At 34.7% G+C, this 21777-nt stretch overlaps 1 protein-coding gene across 1 annotated transcript in view; it reads left to right on the top strand.

Moving 5' to 3' along the window:
• The window catches only part of LRP1B (LDL receptor related protein 1B), a 1456161-nt gene that overhangs the window by 778969 nt on the left and 655415 nt on the right, over positions 1–21777 (top strand). Inside the window, exons 17-19 of the mRNA XM_008695867.2 lie at positions 4484–4600; positions 19601–19681; positions 20829–20996. Coding sequence (XP_008694089.2) covers positions 4484–4600; positions 19601–19681; positions 20829–20996 — 366 coding nt within the window. The remainder of the gene's footprint in view (positions 1–4483; positions 4601–19600; positions 19682–20828; positions 20997–21777) is intronic.

Genomic DNA, 21777 nt, shown 5'->3' on the forward strand with positions numbered 1-21777 from the left:
ATGTTAAGAATAGAGCTACACCATGACCCAGCAATTGCACTACTAGGTATTTACCCCAAAGATACAGATTTAGTGAAAAGAAGGGGCACATGCACCCCAATGTTCATAGCAGCAATGTCCACAATAGCCAAAGTGTGGAAGGAGCCAAGATGCCCTTCAACAAATGAATGGATAAAGAAGATATGGTCCATATATACAGTGGAATATTATTCAGCCGTCAGAAACAATGAATACCCACCATTTGCATCGACATGGATGGAACTAGAGGGGATTATGCTAAGTGAAGTAAGTCAAGCAGCGAAAGACAGTTATATGGGTTCGTTCATATGTGGGACATAAGGGATAGCATGGAGGACCATACGGAAAGGGAGAGAAATCTGAAGGGGGAGAAATCAGAGAGGTAGACAAACCATGAGAGATTGTGGATACTGGGGAACAGACTAAGGGTTTCAAAGGGGAAGGGGGTGGGAAGAGAGAATAACAGGGTGATGGGTATTAAGGAGGGCTCATGTTGTGATGAGCACTGGGTGTTATATGCAACTAATGAATCACTGAACACTACTTCAAAAACTAATGATGTATTTATACAGTGACTAACTGAATATAATAAAAAATAATAAATAAAATTTTAAAAAAGAAAAGAAATTAAGGATAGTAGTTACATCGAAAAAGATAGAAATAACACTGAAAAAATTACGTAGGTGATTTTAAATGTACCTATAATACATTTTTCTGAAATAAAAATAGTCTGTAGTAAATATAGAAAAATAAGATTTTATAGAGCTATATGGTGGTAGAAAGGTGTAATGTTATTATTTTCTATCCTTTTCTAGGTGATAGAAATATTTTACAGGAGGGAAAAAAAATGATTGATGGGCATAATTATGGAGGGTGAGGTGAAATCCGGAGAGAATGATAGGGGGTTGGAGGATATGCCTGGAAGAGGAAACAGCATATGTATAGCAGGCAGAAGAAAGCTGACAGTCGGGGGCTTGGTGGTTGTTCTCCCTCACAAAAAGAAAATATGTTTCTGTACTTACGAGAGAGACCTAGAGGCCAAAGATGAGAAGTAGTTATATTTGAAGTTCTTTTTCCTCATAGTCACCTGTGACGATCCTTGGATTCAAGCCTAGCCTATTTCAGACCAGATATTTTCCACAGCACTGAGCTCTAATTAGATTACGTAATGTTTATTCTTCTCACATCCTCCACAAATTTTGACTAAATTCAAACTGTGCTGATGTATTTGAATTAAGAAAACCCAATATATTAAAAGTTAGACTTCTTTATAAGATAAATTGAAAAGTATGTATTGATATGACATAGGTTTTGTTTAAATAGAGTGCTTTGATTAAAATATGGCAAAGGTGAAGCTTAAGAATAATGTGTGAAGATCTCTTCACCTCTTCCTCATTGTTCCCGTGCATTGTGGGATTTCTTACTGCTACATGACGGCAGGAGAAGCATAATTAGTGATGGGTAGAAAAAATTCACATTGTGACAGTGGATTTCTGATTCACTGCTAGATAAACAATTCCACTGAGAAAGTGTAAATTTCCTCTTCGTTAGAGAAGCATTTGCTGCAACATTAGAGTCCTCTGGGGCTGCTCTGCTAATCTCACCTCCAAGCTAATTTAGATCTGATGGAGACAGGAACTGAAAAAGTAAAGGTTGTGTCTTCCTGATATAAATCCAGTAATTAGAAAGAGATGATGTAGTCCATTTTATCATATCATATGGACAGACAGTGCTTATAGATTTATGGAATGAAGCATTTTTCCCATGTGAAATTGAATTTCCTCAATAGACAAAGCAGATAGTTTTTTTCATGATTAGAAAAATGAATTTATACATTTTCAGGTCATATGATCCCTCAATAATAAGCCAGAAAATACTCTTTGGAGTAATGGGTCCTAACACTTCTTCAAGCTTCTGAGTTAGTGAGGAGTCACATAAATTCCCACACTACACAATATGAAATAGGTTCTTAGGAGTGCTTTCTCATTCTTTCCTATAATCACCATAGTGCTCCTCATGAAAGAAAACAATCTGAGAAAACTTTGCTAGAACTAAGTCTTTGCTAGAAATAAGGAGGGAATACTGTGAAAAAATCAGATAAAAGAATATTGTCTTGGGATATTTAATATATTCTTATTATGGGTCAATTAGAATTTAATGGGAATGAAAATATGTGATGATATATTTTTCTTTAAACACGAAAACAAGAAAGACTGAAGGAGTGAAATAGGGAATGAGGGAAGACAGGAGAGATGTAGGAAAAAAATGAAAAGTGGAGAGAAGAAAAGAAGAGGAAGGGAGAGAGAAGAAGAAAGGAAATGAGGAAGGAAGAAGGGAGGGAGGGAAGGAAAGGGTGAGGGAGAGCTGGAAGAAGGAAGGGAGAAAAAATTGAAAAGAAAACTCTTACTAAAATTCTCTTAAATCTCAAAAGGTAAAAATTATTTACTGTAATCAGTGGAATGAAGCAAAGACTTGCAAGAAAAAAATATGAATCTTGTTCACCCCTCTATGCCCTTTCATTCCCATCAACTAAACTAAATGCCAACACCTTCATCCTTCTATAGCCTAATACAAATATATACATATTTTTCAAGTAGACATAGTTTTATTAAAATTACCTAGGAACTTTGTTGATTTAATCTAAATGTTAGAATAGTTTCACAGAAAATCCATAGAGTTAGCCAAATGAGACAACAAGTATTTAATCCTACTTGAAATTACAACATTGAAAACTTCAGAAGCATACATATTTGTGGGATACTTAAAATCTATTAATGTAAAATAAATGCTCTATTTGTAAAAAGAAAGAAAGAAAGAAAAAAAGAAAGAAAGAAAAAGAAAGAAAGAAAGAAAGAAAGAAAGATCCAAATATTGCATAAATTATTTTAGATTCAGAACCCTTAGCTATATAAGCAAGGCAGAATACAAAGTGTAATAATTTTCTGGAATTTCTAATTATAGACACTGATGTTAGAAATGGTTCATCAAATCTACTTGGTTGAATCAAACCACTAATGTTTTCATTGTTTTTCTCAAGTAACTTTTTAAGTATTCACTAATAATAGATATATGTTTTTACATAGCAAATACACTTTGCTTAAAAGGAAATAACTAGCACATAACGTTTAAGAAATTATTTTAAATAACCTCTGAAACCCTGATATATGGAAACCCATTTTAGTGTGTTTGGATGACTTGTCTTTGAACCACACTCAATTTTATACCAAGCATTAGGGTCATGAGGCATTTTGATGAAACAGAAATACGGCCTTCTAATTCTTAAACCCCAAAACAGAAGGAAGTCTATAAACTGAGCAATGTTCTCTTATCATGGCTACAGAAATCCACACCCTAATTTTTCCTCATCTGTCCAATCCTCATGTGACCCAAATATTAATAGGTGTGAGTATCCCCTTCCTATAATTTCCCACTCTTCTTTTCTGACCCAATAAAAAGAAGGGGTGGTAGGAAACTGATACTTAAGAAAACAAATTTGTATTTCAGACAGACAAAAGAAAAAAATCAAATAAAAAAATAAAATTTTTAAAAATAAGTAAGTAAAAAACAAAAAAACTAAACAAAACAACAAAAACCTGAGTCTTTAAAACTAAAGCCTGGGAGAAAGGTTAAGAAAGCTATCTAAGGATTTCATGCTTTCAAAGTTGACCTGACAGTAATTGAAAATGGTACTCAAACTCCCTGTAGAACATAACCAACCCATTCACTGAATAATTGTAACCACTGCCTTTGACTAACATAGAAGGAAAGATTCTATGTGTGTGTTCGTTGAAATGCTTGAGAGAGGCCAAAGCAAAGTTTGTTAATATACTTTGATTAAAAAGTTATACATTTTTATTTATGCTGAAAAGTGAATTTTAAAAATCCATCTTATATAAGGTTAAATGTATGTTTTAGGAAATGTTTTCTGCATTCTTGTTCCATACATTGGATCATTTAGAGACCAAGAAATAAATGCACTGAAATGTTAGAGGAAAAGAACAATTCTGCCCCCATGACTAGAAACTAGATACCCTGATATAGTCTTCAAATCCTTCCTCCTACATTACAGCAAATTTTCTTGGTTTATTGACAAAGACTATGTGAAATTCTTTTTTGTTAATTAAAAGTTGGATGAAATATAATTCAACCGTATATTCATAAGCATGTGCCAGGCAAAAATTGTAAAATAATAAATTCATAGCTTCATTTATGGAACTGTGTGAGGATTACTGAATATCTTGTCATTTAGCAGCCACTGTAATTGAAGGACAAAGCATATGAACTTCAGAGAAGACAAGCAAGTTGGCAGTATCAAAAAATTAGTAAAAATTCACTTTAAAATATTTTATCTAATAAAGCAATAGAGTATCTTATGTGTAAAAGAGTTATTACATGATTTATTTTACCTGAATGTTGTTCAAAAGGCCTCTAAATGTATTATTTGTACATTAATTGATTATCTTAGCCAGAACATGCCAGATGGACCAGTTTTCTTGTGGAAACGGGCGCTGCATTCCCCGAGCATGGCTATGTGACAGGGAAGACGACTGTGGTGACCAGACAGATGAAATGGCATCTTGCGGTAAGTTCTGAGTCAATCATGCTGTTAGTGGGGACTGTGTCAAATTACTATAATCTCTCTTAAAAGGCTATTTATTTCTTTATAAACACTAGTCAAAAAGGCAGAAGATCTGTTATATTTTATCACTGCCTTTTAGGCCTGAGTGTGTACCTTAATGATAACTTTAGAATATATCCATTTCATGAGTCAGTAACCATATCTTTGGCTAAAATAAATGGATCCAAACATTACAGATTTTATTAGGAAGTAGTTATTATAAGCCTAATAGGACATTCTCAAATGTTCATTTTTAATCTTACATTGGTAATGATTAATTTTTTCAAATAGAGTAGCTCATTGAGTGACATTTGGAGTAAATTAGAAGTACATGTTTCTTGTTGGCATGCATATGTTATCTTCTTGGAACAATAAACAATACAGACTGAGATTACATAGTTGGTAAACCATTTGTTTCATTTCTATTGAGTCATGTAATTCTGTTATTAGTTTAAGATAGTTTTGTTAATGGCAAAATTCCTAGTCACTTTCCACCAATCCTCCTACTTTTGGAAACGGTATTTATTGTTACATAAAGTTGTAAATTTAATTACTCTCTCATTTGTACCTGTGTATCAGTAGATTTTATTATCATTTGTCTGAATAATGTGTAGTGAAAGATAGTAAGGGAATGAATCCGGTTTTCTAAGTACTTGTGTTTTCTTTTAGGTATGGCTATTGATTTTCAAAATCACTAATGGGAAAAACACCCATTAGATATGCTTAACAGATTTATTAAAAATAGAATGCAATTGAGTATATATTTTTAATAATTTAACTTCATGTTGTAACACTTCTAACAGTGGGAAAATAAGACTTTTTTTTTTTTTTAAAAGCTCTATTTAGGGGATGCATTCATGGTTTACCCAAAATTTTATTTTTAAAAAATTTCTTATATCAGACTTAAGTCCTTGTAGACTTTTGAATTTGTGAACTTTGAATAAAGTATAGATAAATAAGTAGTACTAATTGACATTGTAAAGAAAACAAAAGCAGTGTTGAAGAAGAAAGCAATAGACAGTCACACAGTAATAGTCAATTTTACATCTCACATGTAGTTTCCAAAGCCTGTCCATTTAAGAGATTTGGACAGTGTATCAGTCTCCTTTCCAATGTCCAAACTATTCCTGTGGGTGGGTCTGTATCTAGCCAGCTCTGTTATTTAGGGAAACTTGATTGCTTTCCTGTCCCCAGCATCTCCTTCCAGAATATAGCAAAAGGATAATGAACAACCTGAAAACATTAAAGACAGAGAAATCTTGGAATCAGTCTGATTTAGAAGAAAAGGCCATGAAAACATTGAAGAGTAGGAAAATAAATAATGAGCTCATTAGATAACTTCAGTTAGGTCTTTGATCTGACTTATATTTAGGACTTTTCATGAAGTGAGGGAAAGAAGGGTTAGAGGGAATTCAGACCCATATTTTCTTCTTGAATATTTACAACAAATCTATGAGAAATACACTATTGCTCAGATTTTACGGATAGGGGGTTTCAAACCTTAGAGACATTTGTCAATTTGCTTAAGATCACAAGGCTAATAAATAGCAGGACCAGGCTATGAATCCAGGCATAACCTGAAACTAAAACTCAGACATTTCAGGTCGACTCTCTGGGAACCATGGAATGGGTGCAAATAGGGAGTAGATCAAGTCATTATACCTATCCATATCCATTGACTGTCTTATTTAAATGAACATATACCTATAATGAGTTTTGTTCATTGGTGGGTTGGTAAATCTTTTAAGATCCCCTGCTGGGGAGAAGCCCTGATCTAGTGTTTGCCTATTTTTTTGTTGTGTAAATACTCCTGCCCTGGCCAATATCAGGTTGCCAATATGACTTTCTGAATGTGGATTTGGGAAAATATGTGCACACCAACATACAGTATTTCTACAATACAGACGTAATGAACATAACTAACTTCAAGAACAAAATAATTAAGAAATTATAAACCTTGAGCATTTATTACCCTTGCTTTCAACATTATGTAATTACAAATTTATGCAGTTTATTTATTGTAAATAATGGATGTGTCCTTAACACGATTCCTAGAATCCTTGAAAATTTAAAAATCGGTTCTTGCAAACTGGTACAAGATGCCTTCAGTGTACCGCTGGATATGAACACACTGTGAAATGTAGTTGTCTATATGCTTCTGAAATATAGCCAAATTTTATAGACTGTCAGTACGCCACATGGGTTAGTCTCAGCACCATTTCCCCTTTATAAGGTGAGAAACATGTTTCTCTCCAAACTTGCTCTTCTCTTAGTAACATGCATTTATCTTTCAGATTGTCTTTATATTTCAAAATTTATGTCAGTAGGGAAGCTGATAGTGAAGCTCTGGTAGGCACAATCTCACTTTTAAAGTTGGAGGAGAGAATGGTATAGATTACTCTCATATCAGAAATTATCTCTGCACTGAATACAAAATAACCAAAATATTATAAATTGTTTAATTTACTGCATTAAAAAAGTCACTCTCCTTGGCAGTAGTCTAGAAATGAATATAGGTTCAACTAATTCCCAGTTTTATTAAGCATCATTGTAACATTTGGAGTGATCATATTTCACTTTTCCTATTGGAATAGGTCAAGTTCCCATAGGTTTAATCCTACTAGAAGACTCTGCAATCATTTTTCTTTCCCCTTAGGCTTTAGCTCTACGAACAGCTTCTGTTTTGTTTAATTACTATTTCATACTGAAAATTATACCAAAATTTGGATTTTAAAACATGAGAAACCTATGGAAATGCTTCTAGTTGAAGTTAGAAGCAGAAGGATACTGAAACCAAGGGTCGAATTTTAGTGGAATTCACTAGCACCTATTTATAAGCCTAACTCATTTTATTTGCATTTGCCTTTATAACAAGTTAACTGCATATTTCAGGTTGAAATTATATGTGGGCAGACACATAATTAGGAAGGCCTTTGAGGATTCTCCCTTCATCTTTGAACAATCTTTTAACTACTTTTTGTAGTCTTAATGAGTAGATAAGAGACTCTTTAAATTGATTCTGCAAATAAGAGCAGATATGTTAAAATTGTGAAGACTGTGTTGGAAGTGGACTATGTGTCAAGGAACTAAATGGTCACTCATTTCAAGAATTTTAGCATTGGTACTCAATTTAGCTGTCAGTAAAACAAAAATCACGTGAGAAGCTTCAGAATCACCTGCCCATGCCTCGCCCCAAACTAATTAAGGGTCTTTAGGGATCAGACCCAAGAATCAATATTTTTAATGCCTTAACTTAAGGCCAAAGTTCTCAAACTTGAGCATGCCTCAGAATCTCCTGGAGGGCTTGTTAAAAAAGCAAAATCAAAAACTAAAACCAGAATTCTGGGCCTAATTTCCAGAGACTATGATTTGGTAGGTCTTAGGTGACCCATAATTTATATTTCTAGCAATTGATGCTGATTCTAATGCTACTGGTCAAGGGACCATACTTTGGGGAGCACCATTCAGGTTTGATTTTTATCTTACATATACTTAATGACATAATCATGTTTATATATACAAAATGAATTAAGATGGAAGCAATTATCCAGACAAATTTTCTTCCCATCTCCAAATTACAGCATTAAACATAAGTGTATTTCATGATTAAATATAAGAATATTTCAGGCAAACTTTCATTTTGCCCCTTGGAAAATTTATTGTCAGAAACAGTGTATTTGTTTATTTTAAACTGTAATTTAACTATTTGGGGATTTTTCTGTCTTCCAACTATCTCAATAGCTTATATATATATATATATATTAAATAAATACACCTTAATGTGAGTTGGTAACTTCTGATTTCTTCAAAGGGTTTAGCTTGGGAAAATATCTGAAATTTGTTAACAGTTTGAAAGACAGTTCAATTGGGTATAAATAAAAATCCACTAAAATTTGCAAAGTTAATATGATTCCATTTTATGAATGCTGATCTTTTAAATCTATGAAGATAGTAAAATTTTGTCTCATGTACTTGTAATCTTACTTGTAAATGTTCTTGTAATTTTATTCCACATAATTAAGGAGCAAAGAATCAGAAAGAGAATTGGCAAATATCAGACACAAAAAGAAGAGAGGGAGCTGTCAAAAAGAAATCATTTCCCAGTTAAATCAGTGTATGTTGTGTATCAAAGATATTTTCAACTAGGTTATTAGAAGACAAAGTTTCTAATGAAATATATTATTATTATATATTTACATTATATATTATTATTATTATTATTATTATTATTATTATTAATTTTGTAAGAAAAAATGCATGTGTGTGTAACAACTTAAGTGAGGATTATTAACCCGGTGAAGTACTGGCAAAATATGAATATTGCCAAGCACTGCTTTCAGTTGCTCTGCCATTCCTTGATAACATCTTGGCAGATACAATGATTCTGGCAACTTTTAGTTTCTGTAACTTGATCCAATCCATTTTGAAATTCCAGTATTATATCTTAAAGCTTTCTTCTCCCCCACTGCTGGCTGGACTTTAGGTTCTAAGAACTTAGATGAGAGGCAACCGTGTTCTGTTTTTCCTCCCTACATCTGTTCCCTCTTCTAGCCTTAGCTCTTCAGTCAGATGGGACAGTTGGAGAAATAGGTAGCATCTTTTTAAGTAGGTCTAGTTGTAACCTTTTCTGCTTCTCTCACCGCCCTCTGACACATGAGCAACTCAACTCTCTTAAGACACTCTTATGTGAGATCTCCAGAGAAGCTTCTCTTCTTAGTTCCCTGAACTCCCTCTTTCTTCTCTGTGTCCTCTTCTTCTCCCCCACATCTAGATTTCTTTTATCCCCATCCCCCATCATTCCCACCACAGATAGCATATCTCATAGCCTTGAGTTGCTAAAGCCCCCGTTGCTTGGTGGACACCCTCTTGGTTGCATTGCTGGTATGACCAAAAAAAAAAAAAAAAAGTTTGGCTCTCTTTTGCAGGTCTACTTTTTGTCCCCCCACCCCTATCCCCCACTCTCTTAATGTGATCAGGCTAGTTTCCTAATGACCCATCTCTTGGATGCCACCACTCTCCAGTTCTTTCTTCTTTTCTGTATGAAGGCTGAAATGGTCAGTCTATCTCCGGAACAATATTCAGTCAGTTCCCTTTTCTCATATACTCACAAAATTTCATGAATGATTCTCATGGAGTCTCTCCTTCCTTTGAATCCACTGGTCTTTGAACAAAACTGACTTGTAGATTACTAGTCTTTTATAAGGAATAGCTCCAGCTACTAGATTCTCTATATAAAATGTGAGAGTACTTAGCATCTCCTTGTTCTTAGGATTGGATCTAAATGGACCAGTGCCATGGCAAAAGGGAAAATCCCACTATTACACATATTTATTTTCTTAACTCAATGAATCATTTTCTCTCTCCTTCTCCCTCTCCCTTTCTCCCTTCCTATTTCCTGTTAAAGCAGGAAGGCACATGCTGACCAATGCATACAGATTCTTTTTATTTTTTATTTTTTTTTAAAGATTTTATTTATTTATTTGACAGAGACAGCCAGCAAGAGAGGGAACACAAGCAGGGGTGGGGTGGGGTGGGAGAGGAAGAAGCAGGCTCCTAGCAGAAGAGCCTGATGTGGGGCTCGATCCCAGATCGCTGGGATCACGCCCTGAGCCAAAGGCAGACGCTTAACGACTGCGCCACCCAGGCGCCCCAATGCATACAGATTCTGAACAATGTATGTAATGCACATTTATTCAACGCATGGAAATTAAGGAATAATAAGAAAACCACTCATTTTAGCCCCTCACATAAGGAAACTAAAGCACTGAAAGTTGTGTGTCCAAAGTTTCAGAAAGAGTTAGTAGGTGTGGCAAGCATTGGAACTCAGGCCTATTCACCACTCATTACCTGTTACAGAGAATCACGGGTATTGGTAATTGCCTGTACATGTTATCTAATTCAATCATCCATCCAATATAAGAAATCTAAAACTGGTCTCAGAGATGCTTACCCAGTCCTTGTTTGAATATTTTCAGGAACAAAGAACTGGCCATTCCACAGGGTAGCTAATTCTACCGTTGGTAATAATTGTCAATATATTCCTCCTTTGTGGAGCAATCTTGCTAAAGATTCTATTCAATGATTCTTATGCTGTCTTCTGAAGCTACATAATCTAAATCTATAACCTGTCACAGGATCTCTCTTTAGATAACCAAAGACACCATGATGCCTACCTAACCCTTCTCCTTTACAACTGAAACATACCACTTTTTTTTCAGATTTCCTTACATGATCATTTGTAGTCTCTTTTCCTACCAATTGCCCTACTATGAATATAGTTGTGTTTTAAATGACCTTACTGAAATTAATGGTCTAAAATGGGGAGTTGATGTCCAATGGGTATAGAGTTTCAGTTCTACAAGAGGAAGAAGTTCTAGAGACCTGTTGCACAACAATGTGGATACAATTAACACTACTGAATTATATACTTAAAAGATATTTAAAATGGTAACATTTATTTATTTATTTATTTATTTATTTATTTATTTATTTATTTATTTTTGCCAGAATTAAAAACAAATTCATGGCCTAGAATTAAACATAACTTAGTATCCCTTATGTGGTATTTTTACAACACATTGACGTGTACTTATTACCATCACTAATTGAGATTCTAGGCTTCTGTTAACACAATCACAGATGGCAGCCTTATCATGTAACTCCCACGTCAAGTGTCCAGTCAATTAAAATAGCTAAGCTTTTCTTATAGACTGGATCATTCCTTTTGGGTGCTTCTAATGTTTACTTTTCAAAACTCTTTTAGATAGCCTTCTCAGTCTTCCTTATCCACATATTTTTGAATACGTACATGGGTCTGGTTTTTTCCACTCCAAACTGTCACTCTTACACTTCCATCCTCCTATAACTACTAACCCTGATGCAGTTTTGTGATTTTTAATCCATAATATTAATGATGTCTCCCAGTTTTATGTAATTCAAAAATTTGATAAGATAATTTTTAAGGCTGTAACCAAGTAATAGTAACAAAGGCGTGAACCTTTTGGCAAGTAATTAAAAACATCCTTCAGGGGAAACTGATTTAATAATAAAAACTGTATGGGTACAGTTTTGAACAAATTACTTATTCATTTCAACTAACCACCATCGTGCATGCACGATACTTTCATTTATCTTGAGATTTCTCAAACATTGCTAAAAATATGAGAACACTCTATTTATGGCATTTTCATGATATATACTTACCTAAAAATTGTATCGGCAAATAAATGAAGTTAGTTTGGCATGACTTGTTTTTATTTTATTCTTGAGCAAATAGTCTCTTTAAAAATGCTGATAAAATAATGTTTTAGCAAGTTTATCCTAGAATTATTGTCAGAGGTATATATAAACTTCACTTCTCTATTGTTTGAAAATTTTCACTCATCTTTGAAATCGGGATAATATAATTTACATATTTCCAGTTTTCATTCGTCTTTCCCATCTTCCATTTATTTCAGAATCACTGTCAATATTCTAAGACCAAAATTATTTGTTTCATTACTTGTTTGAGAACTTGTTTCAATGTGAAGATAAACTCACTTTTAGCTATTAGTTTTTTTCTTTCTTTCTTTGATTTAGAACTTTAACTTCCTATCAAACCTATTTGTTCTTCACTTCACAATCTGACAATAATTACTTCTATTAAAATGTTGGAAACAGAGGCCCCTGGGTGGTGCAGTTGGTTAAGTGTCCAATTCTTGGTTTTGGCTCAGGTCGTGATCTCAGGGTCATGGGACCAAGCCCCACCTCAGGCTCTGTGCTCAGCATGGAGTCTGCTTAAGATTCTCTCTCTCTCTCGGGGCACCTGGGTGGCACAGCGGTTAAGGTTAAGCGTCTGCCTTCAGCTCAGGGCGTGATCCCGGCGTTACGGGATCGAGCCCCACATCAGGCTCCTCTGCTATGAGCCTGCTTCTTCCTCTCCCACTCCCCCTGCTTGTGTTCCCTCTCTCACTGGCTGTCTCTATCTCTGTCAAATAAATAAATAAAATCTTTAAAAAAAAATAAAATAAAAAGATTCTCTCTCTCCCTCTCCCTCTACCCTGAGTGTGTGCTTGTGCTCTCCCTTTCTCTCTCTCAAATAAATTTTTAAAAATGTTGGAAACAAAGAAATTAAGTTCTTTTCCTATTTGTGTCCTGCAGATTAATACTTTGTATCCCAGATGGTCTTGCTCTGTTTTTTTCATGTTCTATGCATTTATATTAAACATTTTTATTATTTTTGTTTAAAAGTGGTATGCAAACTTCTGTTAAGTTGTCTTTTTGTCACTCTTATAGGTATGTGACATGCTTTCTCCCATTGTCTTTGGTTACAGTGTCCTCTTTTACGCATACTAGATTAATAAGGCTCTGTATGCAACAAAGTGGGAGGTTAGGCAAACCCTGGTGGGGTATATTGAAAGCCATAGGCAGAAATTATTAGAAACAGCTTTTAGTTCCTTGACCTAACTCAGCATTTCCGCAGTTTTTTGCTTGAGGATATGAATCACCCAGGGTGCTTGGTACTAATAAAGATCCCCAGGCCACTACCGCCCTCCTCCAAAAGTTCCCATTCAGTAGGTCTTGCACAGAGTCCAGGACTATATATTTTAGGAAAAGCACTCCTGTGATTCTTATCCTAAGGCAAGTCCAGAAAATTTAAACCATGTGATGTCGACATTCCCTGCAAATTAGAATTTGTTAAGGCTGCAACAAATCCCCACAAATATGATGGCTTAAAATAACAGAAATCCCTTCTCTCGCAGTTTTGGAGGCCAGAAGTCCAAAATCAGCAGCGCCTCCCCCAAAGAGAATCCTCTGCCTCTTGCGTTTCTTTTGGCTCCTGCTTCTCCTTGTCTGTGGCAGCATCACTCCAATCTCTTGTCTCCATCTTCACATGGCCTTTCCCTGTGGAAATTCGTATCTTGAGATCCTTAATTACACAGGCAAAAACCTGTTTCTAAGTAAGGTCACATTCACAAGTACCAGGGGTTAGGATTGGGCATATCTATTTTTTTTTAAGATATTATTTATTTATTTGAGAGAGAGAGAGAGTGTGAGAGAGAGCATGAGCCAGGGTGGGAGGCAGGGGGAGGGAGAAGGAGACCCCTGGCTGAACAGGGAACCCAATGTGGGGCTCGATCCCAGGACCCTGAGATCATGACCTGAGCTGAAGGCAGATGCTTAACCGACTGAGCCACCCAGGCACCCCAAGGATTGGGCATATCTTTTTGATACATACAATTTCACCCATAACACTGGAGGAACTACACTACCAGTTGAATTGTAATAAAGGCTCAGGTATAAGTAGTTTTGAAAGCTGTACAGATACTTCTAATATACATCCAAGTTTGTGAAATGCTCTCACAATACCAGTTACTTAGTCCTTGCTTCCTGATTAACTTCTTATGCAATCTCTCTATAACATCCTTCCAATCCTCAGATTCTCTTGCTTTTCCTATGTATCTGGAGCTCTGGACTCCCAAAAGAAATTTATCAGGCCCTGGGCAATAATAATTCTAAATGCGTCTTGGTGCTGACAAAGATGCAGCCCTTTAAATTTCTGTCAAGAGTAAACATGAATTCTTCAGACAATGCAGCGGCATTGATTTCACACACACACACACACACACACACACACACACACACACACACACACACTAACTGTTCAATTTTCAGTACCCTTTTAATTTCTGGACTCTGAAAATTTATATTATTTTCTTACACATGCAACCATGTATTAAAATGGTTGGCTGTTACTCTATCTAGCATTTCTTTTTGTCTTCCTCATTGCCAGAACTGTTCAATATGTTTTTCTAGGTCTCCTATTAGTCTCATTCTGCATACACTTCCTGGATGTTCCTTTTGACTTCCAAGGCTCTGTTATATCAATAGTAATCACTTCCAAATCTATTGCTGCAGCCTACTCATAGCTCCTAAAATTTCACTACTTCTTATACCTTATTGCAGCCATTCTGAAATTTTTATAGTTTTTCAAACATTTTATATACTGTGACTTCTGGGCCTTCAGTACTGCCATCTTTCTAGAATATGCTAAAAGCACTTCTTCCCCTCCTGCTCCCCTCCTGATTTAACCTAAATATATCATTCATATCAGCTTCTAGATAACTTCCTCTGGGGTAAATATCTAAGAGTAGTTTTGACACTTCTATTGTGGGTTGCAATAACACCTTATGTTGCTTATATCATAGCATTTATCAGAAATTTTACTGAAGTCACTTGTTTAATTATACTACAGATATTTTTCCTACTAGACTGTAATCACTCTGAGAAATGAAAATGCTGAACTTTATTTTTTTAGTGCTTAGCACTATTTTATTCATTCATTTATTCATTCATTCTAGATGATGTATCACTAAGGCCTAGAACTCTATCTGGTATAAAGCTCTCAATATTTTGAATGAATAAAACTTTTGAAGTAGTTTTCTACTCTGTTTTACAGAGTAGGAACTTGAGTTCAGAGATGTTAAGCAAGTATTCAAGGTCATATAATAATTAATGTTAAAATCAGGTTTTCAACTCAGATTTGCCTGCCTACAAACTATGTTCCTTATATATGACTTATGTTATGTATAAAATGCGGTTTTTATGTAACAACAATAAAAGAGCAGCAAAGTGAATATTATTTATGGTACACTGTTTTCTTATGTTTTTCTCCAAAGTGTATTTACTTAATTGGATCTTTTGAAATCTGTCCTATGTACGTACCAATTCTCAGGAGCCACAGCTAGTATCATTATCTAGAAATGTTATGTATTTCCTCAAAGGATATAATCCTATAATCTATATAATTTTTAAAAGCACTGTTTTCCTATAACCATATTTAATTATGTACCTTAGAGCAGGTAGTAATCAGAATTAAAATTTAAATGGGCTGCATAAAACACAGAAAGAAGAATTAAATTTTCCATCCTTCCAAAAATGTTTCTGTGCTATAGTTTTTAAAAAGGTGTTGGTATGATCAGCATGGTATAGAGATAAAACAATATTTTGGAATCAGTCACACTCTTATTCAGATTTGACTCTGACTCTTGCTGGTTATGCAGTATATCCTCAGGCAAGTTATGCTGTATTTTTTTTTTTTTTTTTTTTTACAAATCAGTGTTAGCAATAACAATTGCAGGGCTGTTGTGAAGAATATAGGTAATGTATATACATAGCTAGCCTAGTATCTCATACTCAATAAATAATAATATGCAATGTGAGTATTATCATTTCCCTAAAGTTTAGATAACACTTTCCTAACCCTGGACGCCTATAATATTCTTACTTTGCATTTAACTCGAATCTCCTATACATTGTCCCCTTATTTAGTCACGATGGTCAAATTTAAATATATATAGAATGTGGACTACATACTTTCAAACAAACCTATGATAACTTTGAGACTTCAATAATACGTTATTAGAAATATTCATTTTGAGTTCAAGAAGGAGAAATAAGTAGGAAAATTCCTAGAGACAGGAAAGAAACAAATTGGGTCTGAAAACTACCTCTAAGCTGTGTGTACTGGATAAATATAAGTACCATACAAACGATGATTACCCTTGAGAGAGACAGAAAATTGTTTCCATTTACATAATGGCATACCTATAACCTGGGAATAAATTTTTAGTGAAAGATATAATAGATAAATTGAGCATACCACCTGCAACAATAGAAGATTTTTTAACAGTCCATTACTCCACATTAAATATTCTACGAGGTTGAAGTAACCACAGAAATAAAATATAGTTTTCTTTTCTTTAGTGTGATTTTAATATAAAATGTAAGCCACTTTCATTCATAATTTTTTCTCTTCAGAGTTAATCAGGTAATCTTTCCAAGTGTCCTTCAGTCTACGTCATGGGAAATCCAAAGTCAAAGTCAAGAAAGAAAAGATGTGTTCAACATTTAAGTCTTTTTAAAATATAAAAATTCATAATGGTATCTTAAAAAGAACAAATACCTAGAAACAGACTGAACTACCAGATACAATTTTCAACTTTTAAATTAATGCTAATATGGAAGAACAGAGAAAATGTTAAATTTATTTTGAGAAGCTTTTGTTTTATTTTTTAGGAGAAAGAGTATATTGCCATTAGACCTCATTTCTCTCTATCAGATACTGGTGATAAGATGCTAAGAAATTATGGATACAGTATTTTCCAATGTTAGTGAAAAATGAAGTCTCCTATATTATACTTAAATTTTTGGTGGAACTCCTTCTAAAATGTGTTGCACATTTGACTGCATTATTAAGCAGAGAAAATCCAAAGATAGTTTTAACATTTTAAATTTATTCTTTTATTTATTTATTTTTTCTGAAGTTCAGTTGCTATTTTTTACTGGAATGTTGTGATAATCCCAGGAGTTACTCGGTAGATAAACCCTATTTTTGCTACATTAAATGCCTTCAAGGTGTTGTGTATTTCCAGATGACCTTTCTTTTGACTTCTCGACCTTTAGGACTTAAAGGACCTGAGACATCATGTTACAAACCATATGTCTGTCATCAGAGAGGCCATGTGATTTACTCAAGGTCACAGTGCTTTGTCAAGGAAACAGAAATGAAAAATTAGTAATTTTACTCCCTTATACCTGTCCCTTCAATTAATGCTTTTGTTCTTTTTAGTGATTTGTTTTATACTTTCTTCTAGTTACCATTTTTTAAAAATTCTATATAATTTGCCTTTTAGTCTTATAAACTAAGTCAGACAAGGAGGTTGCCTAGAGATTTAATGTAACTAAGTATTAAGTAAAAAAATAAATCAGAAATAAGATGCAACTATTTAAAACATATACCTATTACATGCAAGTATGTATGTTATATTCACTGTGGGCAGATATATCACTCGTTTTCTTAGAGATTGGAGGTGCACCGGGTTTTAGATTATTTTATTTACTTTAGGTTTTTTCTTTTGGGAGCTAACTTCCAGATTTTTTTGGGGGGAGGGGACACTTTTTAGACTTAGAATCTAAGAGGTAGAATCTTAAAGGTCACTTAAAAAATTTCCCAACCAATGAAGTATTGCCAAATTTCAGAGGTCTCCAAATGCTTTTAGTGATCTATTTTTTTCCTAGTTAAATGTATGATGTTGGTTAATATGTTCCTCAGTTTATAGAAGAGAGATTAAAAATGTGAATTAACCTATTCTAGATTCAAAAAGATGCAGTGTTATTTTTAAAAGTTAGATCTCATCATATCTTAGAATCTACATTTTTAAATCATTTTAACCATAGCTTTTAGTAATATTTTGTTTAAAGTCACTGTTCATGTTTACTGTACGTCTTCAAAACATTAAATGTTTATCTAAAGAAGAAAACATATTTTGGACAACATCCCTGTTGATTCTTGAAACATAAACACATAAGTTTTCATTATCTTGTCAGGTAACAAAAGAAAACTCTCTTAGAAATATTGATTAAATTATGCCTTGGGCGTTTTCACTTTTCTTTCAAGTGGTTCCCTTTATATGTCAGAAAATTTGTTGAGTTGCTGCATGGATAGCTTTTGATAGTCTTTTATCTCTTCATATCAGTGATTGCCTCCTTTTTACTTCTTTTTTTTTTTTTAAAGATTTTATTTATTTATTCGACAGAGACAGAGACAGCCAGCGAGAGAGGGAACACAAGCAGGGGGAGCGGGAGAGGAAGAAGCAGGCTCATAGCGGAGGAGCCCGATGTGGGGCTCGATCCCATAATGCCGGGATCACGCCCTGAGCCGAAGGCAGACGCTTAACCGCTGTGCCACCCAGGCACCCCAACCTCCTTTTTACTTCTGTCTTTGAAGCGTATTTAGGCTCTGATCACATTTTTTTTTTTTTTTGGTTTTGAAAAGTTAAATTTATTCTAAAATGTGTATTTTGAGGCATGTCTTTGGTAATCACAAAGTTTAATTAAGATTTGTTCAGTTTTAGAATAATTGCCATTCAAATTCCAATACTTCAGGGGGATATACTCAAATGTAAACTCACACAAAGAAATTGTTTTTTAAACGTGGAAAGCAAATAATCAATACCATCTCAGCCAGATCTGATATGAGTATACCACTTTCCTTACATATTATATATGAAATAATATCAATTTATGTTGTCATTTGGACAAGTTACCGGTACTAGAGATGGCTATCACTTGTAGTCTGTTCACTGGATACTGTGGCTGGTCAGACTGGCTGATTCTCTTTTCCTAGCTCAACTACACACTAGAGAGAGTTCTCACAGGCTCCAGAGTTGACTTATTGTTTTACCATTTTAAGAGTGAGGATAAATATTATAGCCTTCAATTTAATTAGAAATATTATTTTGAAGATAATACACAACCTATGTCTTTGCGACTATCATGCAAAATTAATTTGCTCACATTTTACTATTCTAGCTAGTCATGATTTGCCAAAACCTATAGGTTAATATAGACTTTAACTTTAAAATGTCATAGTTTTTAAGGGAAAAATAGAAATCTTTCTATAAAAGTTATAATAATGTCGTTTCAGAATTCTTATTACCTAAAGACACCATCACCAGTGTGCTTCACTGGTGAAAATACTAAGAAAATACCCAGTAACTTGATTTTGAATGTTTTGTGAAGTCCTATCTCTTAGAAAGGAATAATCCGCAATAGGCCTAAATGGAGCCCCTGGGAAGCGTAACCGCTAGACCGGCCCAAGTCCCAAGGGCCAATATGAGGTCTGACTAGAACTGCCATTCAAACCTTCTCATCAGTGGCGCAGTGCAGGGAATACAAACAGTCCTTTATCAAATGGTTCTCCTAGGCTTTCAGTAACTGTAAAGTACTCATTTAAAAATACTAAAAATATGGGTATCCTATGCCCTTAAAAAGTTTATCTCACTATGTTTGTTTATCTACTGTTTCCTCTGCCTTTTGTAGAGGACAGGGGTGGAGTTTTGGTCACATTAGCAAATGAGATAGAAATAAATCAAGCACAGTCAATAACATCTTTACTATTGAATGTTTTTATTTCTTTCATAGAATTTCCAACTTGTGAGCCACTAACTCAATTTATATGCAAAAGTGGAAGATGCATTAGCAGCAAATGGCACTGCGACTCTGGCAAGTACCAAATGTTCCCTGTATTGCACTCATTTGATTGGGGGCCTGGCTGTCGGTGCTGTTTCACCTCCTTCAGACGTAGTTTGTACGAGAATTTTGCAGAGCCAAGCAAAATGGCTAAGACAAGTGGTGAGATGGCACCTGGCACATCAGTGGGGATTAGCATTAAGGAAAATGGAACTCGATATCTGTCCCTTGGGGCTATAAAGAGATTTGTGTTCAGATATTATGCTGGACATAGTCTAAGTCTGCAGACGTGAAGTAAAGGGGAAAATTGAGGAAATGACCTGGATGATTCAGGTTCTCCGAAGCATCGATGTAAAGTGCTCTGTCACCTCAGGATGGAGGAGTTTATAAATTATTATAGAATTATCCGAATGGTCTCAACTCTGTCACCTTGCTCTTTATGTACAAATAATGTTTGTTTTCTTTACTTAATTATATCATTATGCTAAATTATACCAAACACAGGTAAATGAATTATGTATAAATCATACATTTTCACTCACTGATTTCAATTTAATCTACTTTCACTTCACATTTCTCTCACCTCCCTCCTGCAACAGTTGTTAATAAAGAATATAAATCATTGCTAATGATAGTGACAATTTGCCAGTATAAATAACACACTTATGAGTCAGTAGAGGAAGGGTACATAGTGACTCCTCATGTTGAGAATGGAGAAGAAGGGTCTGAATTAAAGATAGGGTTATAAACTCTGGGGCATAGCGATTATAGGTCTACACAATAATTTTCCACAATAATTATATCACCAGCTGTATCATTTCATGAAATTCCTGCAATCACCATTGTCCTCCCATTTTATAATGATTTCATGCTGCATAGATTTGTTCAGTCAATGGTTAGTCATTTCTGAGTGAAATAGAAATTAAGCTTTAAAATCCAAAGTCAAAGATTGTTTTCCCTCTTCGTTTAGTAGTTGAAGTTCAATCAGAAGTGAAGCAATATCGAAATGAAGATAATCCCCCTCCCACTGTTCATGGGAAATGCTGATCATTAATTTACCATTGTTTTATCAAAAACAAAAGAATACTCTATATAGCAGAAAGAAATGGTAGATATTTCATAAGGAAAAGTTTCTTCCTGGATCAGTTTTCACTCCCTTGATGTTGATGCTTCTTTCCAGATGACGACTGTGGGGACGGCAGTGATGAGGTTGGCTGTGTTCACTCTTGCTTGGATAATCAGTTCAGATGTTCCAGTGGCAGATGCATCCCAGGCCATTGGGCCTGTGATGGTGACAATGACTGTGGAGACTTTAGTGATGAAGCCCAAACCAATTGTACCAGACAAGGTTAGTAATTTTGTGAAGCTATGAACTCTCATTTTAAATTGATATATAGTATTTAAGTATTTCAGAATGAATATTATATAAAAATATTTTACTCAGCGGATAAAATATATATATGGAACATTGTAAAATAATTGATCAATCTCTTTACTTTTGCTCTCTAATTTCTCTGGTTTCTCGTCTTAATACCTCCTTATACTTTGGTACCTTCTGTGGTTTTGCTCCCTACTTTCATTAGATGCTTTCCTTACCACCCCTTTAATCCTCTTCAACTTCTAAATTGCTAAGCTCCAAACCCATTCTGAAAGGAAAACAAGCAACAACAACAACAAAAAACAAGAAAGTCATAATTTTTATTTTATTTCAACACCAAATTTGTTTCCTTAAGGCTTGAAATAACCTTCCCTATTAAGTAATGATGTCTTCCCACTGATTGACTTCTGGAATGTAAGCTAAGAGAAGGAGACCGTGGCCATGGGCCTCAGCATTATCCATGGGCAGACATGACCCTGTCATTTGCAAAGTTTGATCAGCCATAGGTCATGTTAATAAATTAGAAATCATGTTGGAACTACCACAGAAATTATCATTAGCCTGCCAAACACTCATACAATCAGTAACATTTTTTGAAAGATTTCATTTATTTATTTGAGAGAGAGAGAGCATGAACGGGGAGGGGGGGGATGGAAGTGGGAGAGGGAGAAGCAGACTCTCAACTGAGCAGGGATTCTGACATGGGGCTTGATCCGGGAACTCCAGGATCATGACCTCAGCTGAAGGCAGA

The sequence above is a fragment of the Ursus maritimus genome, unplaced genomic scaffold (genome assembly GCF_017311325.1).
Source record: "Ursus maritimus isolate PB19 unplaced genomic scaffold, ASM1731132v1 scaffold_1, whole genome shotgun sequence".
NCBI classification, from domain to species: domain Eukaryota; kingdom Metazoa; phylum Chordata; class Mammalia; order Carnivora; family Ursidae; genus Ursus; species Ursus maritimus.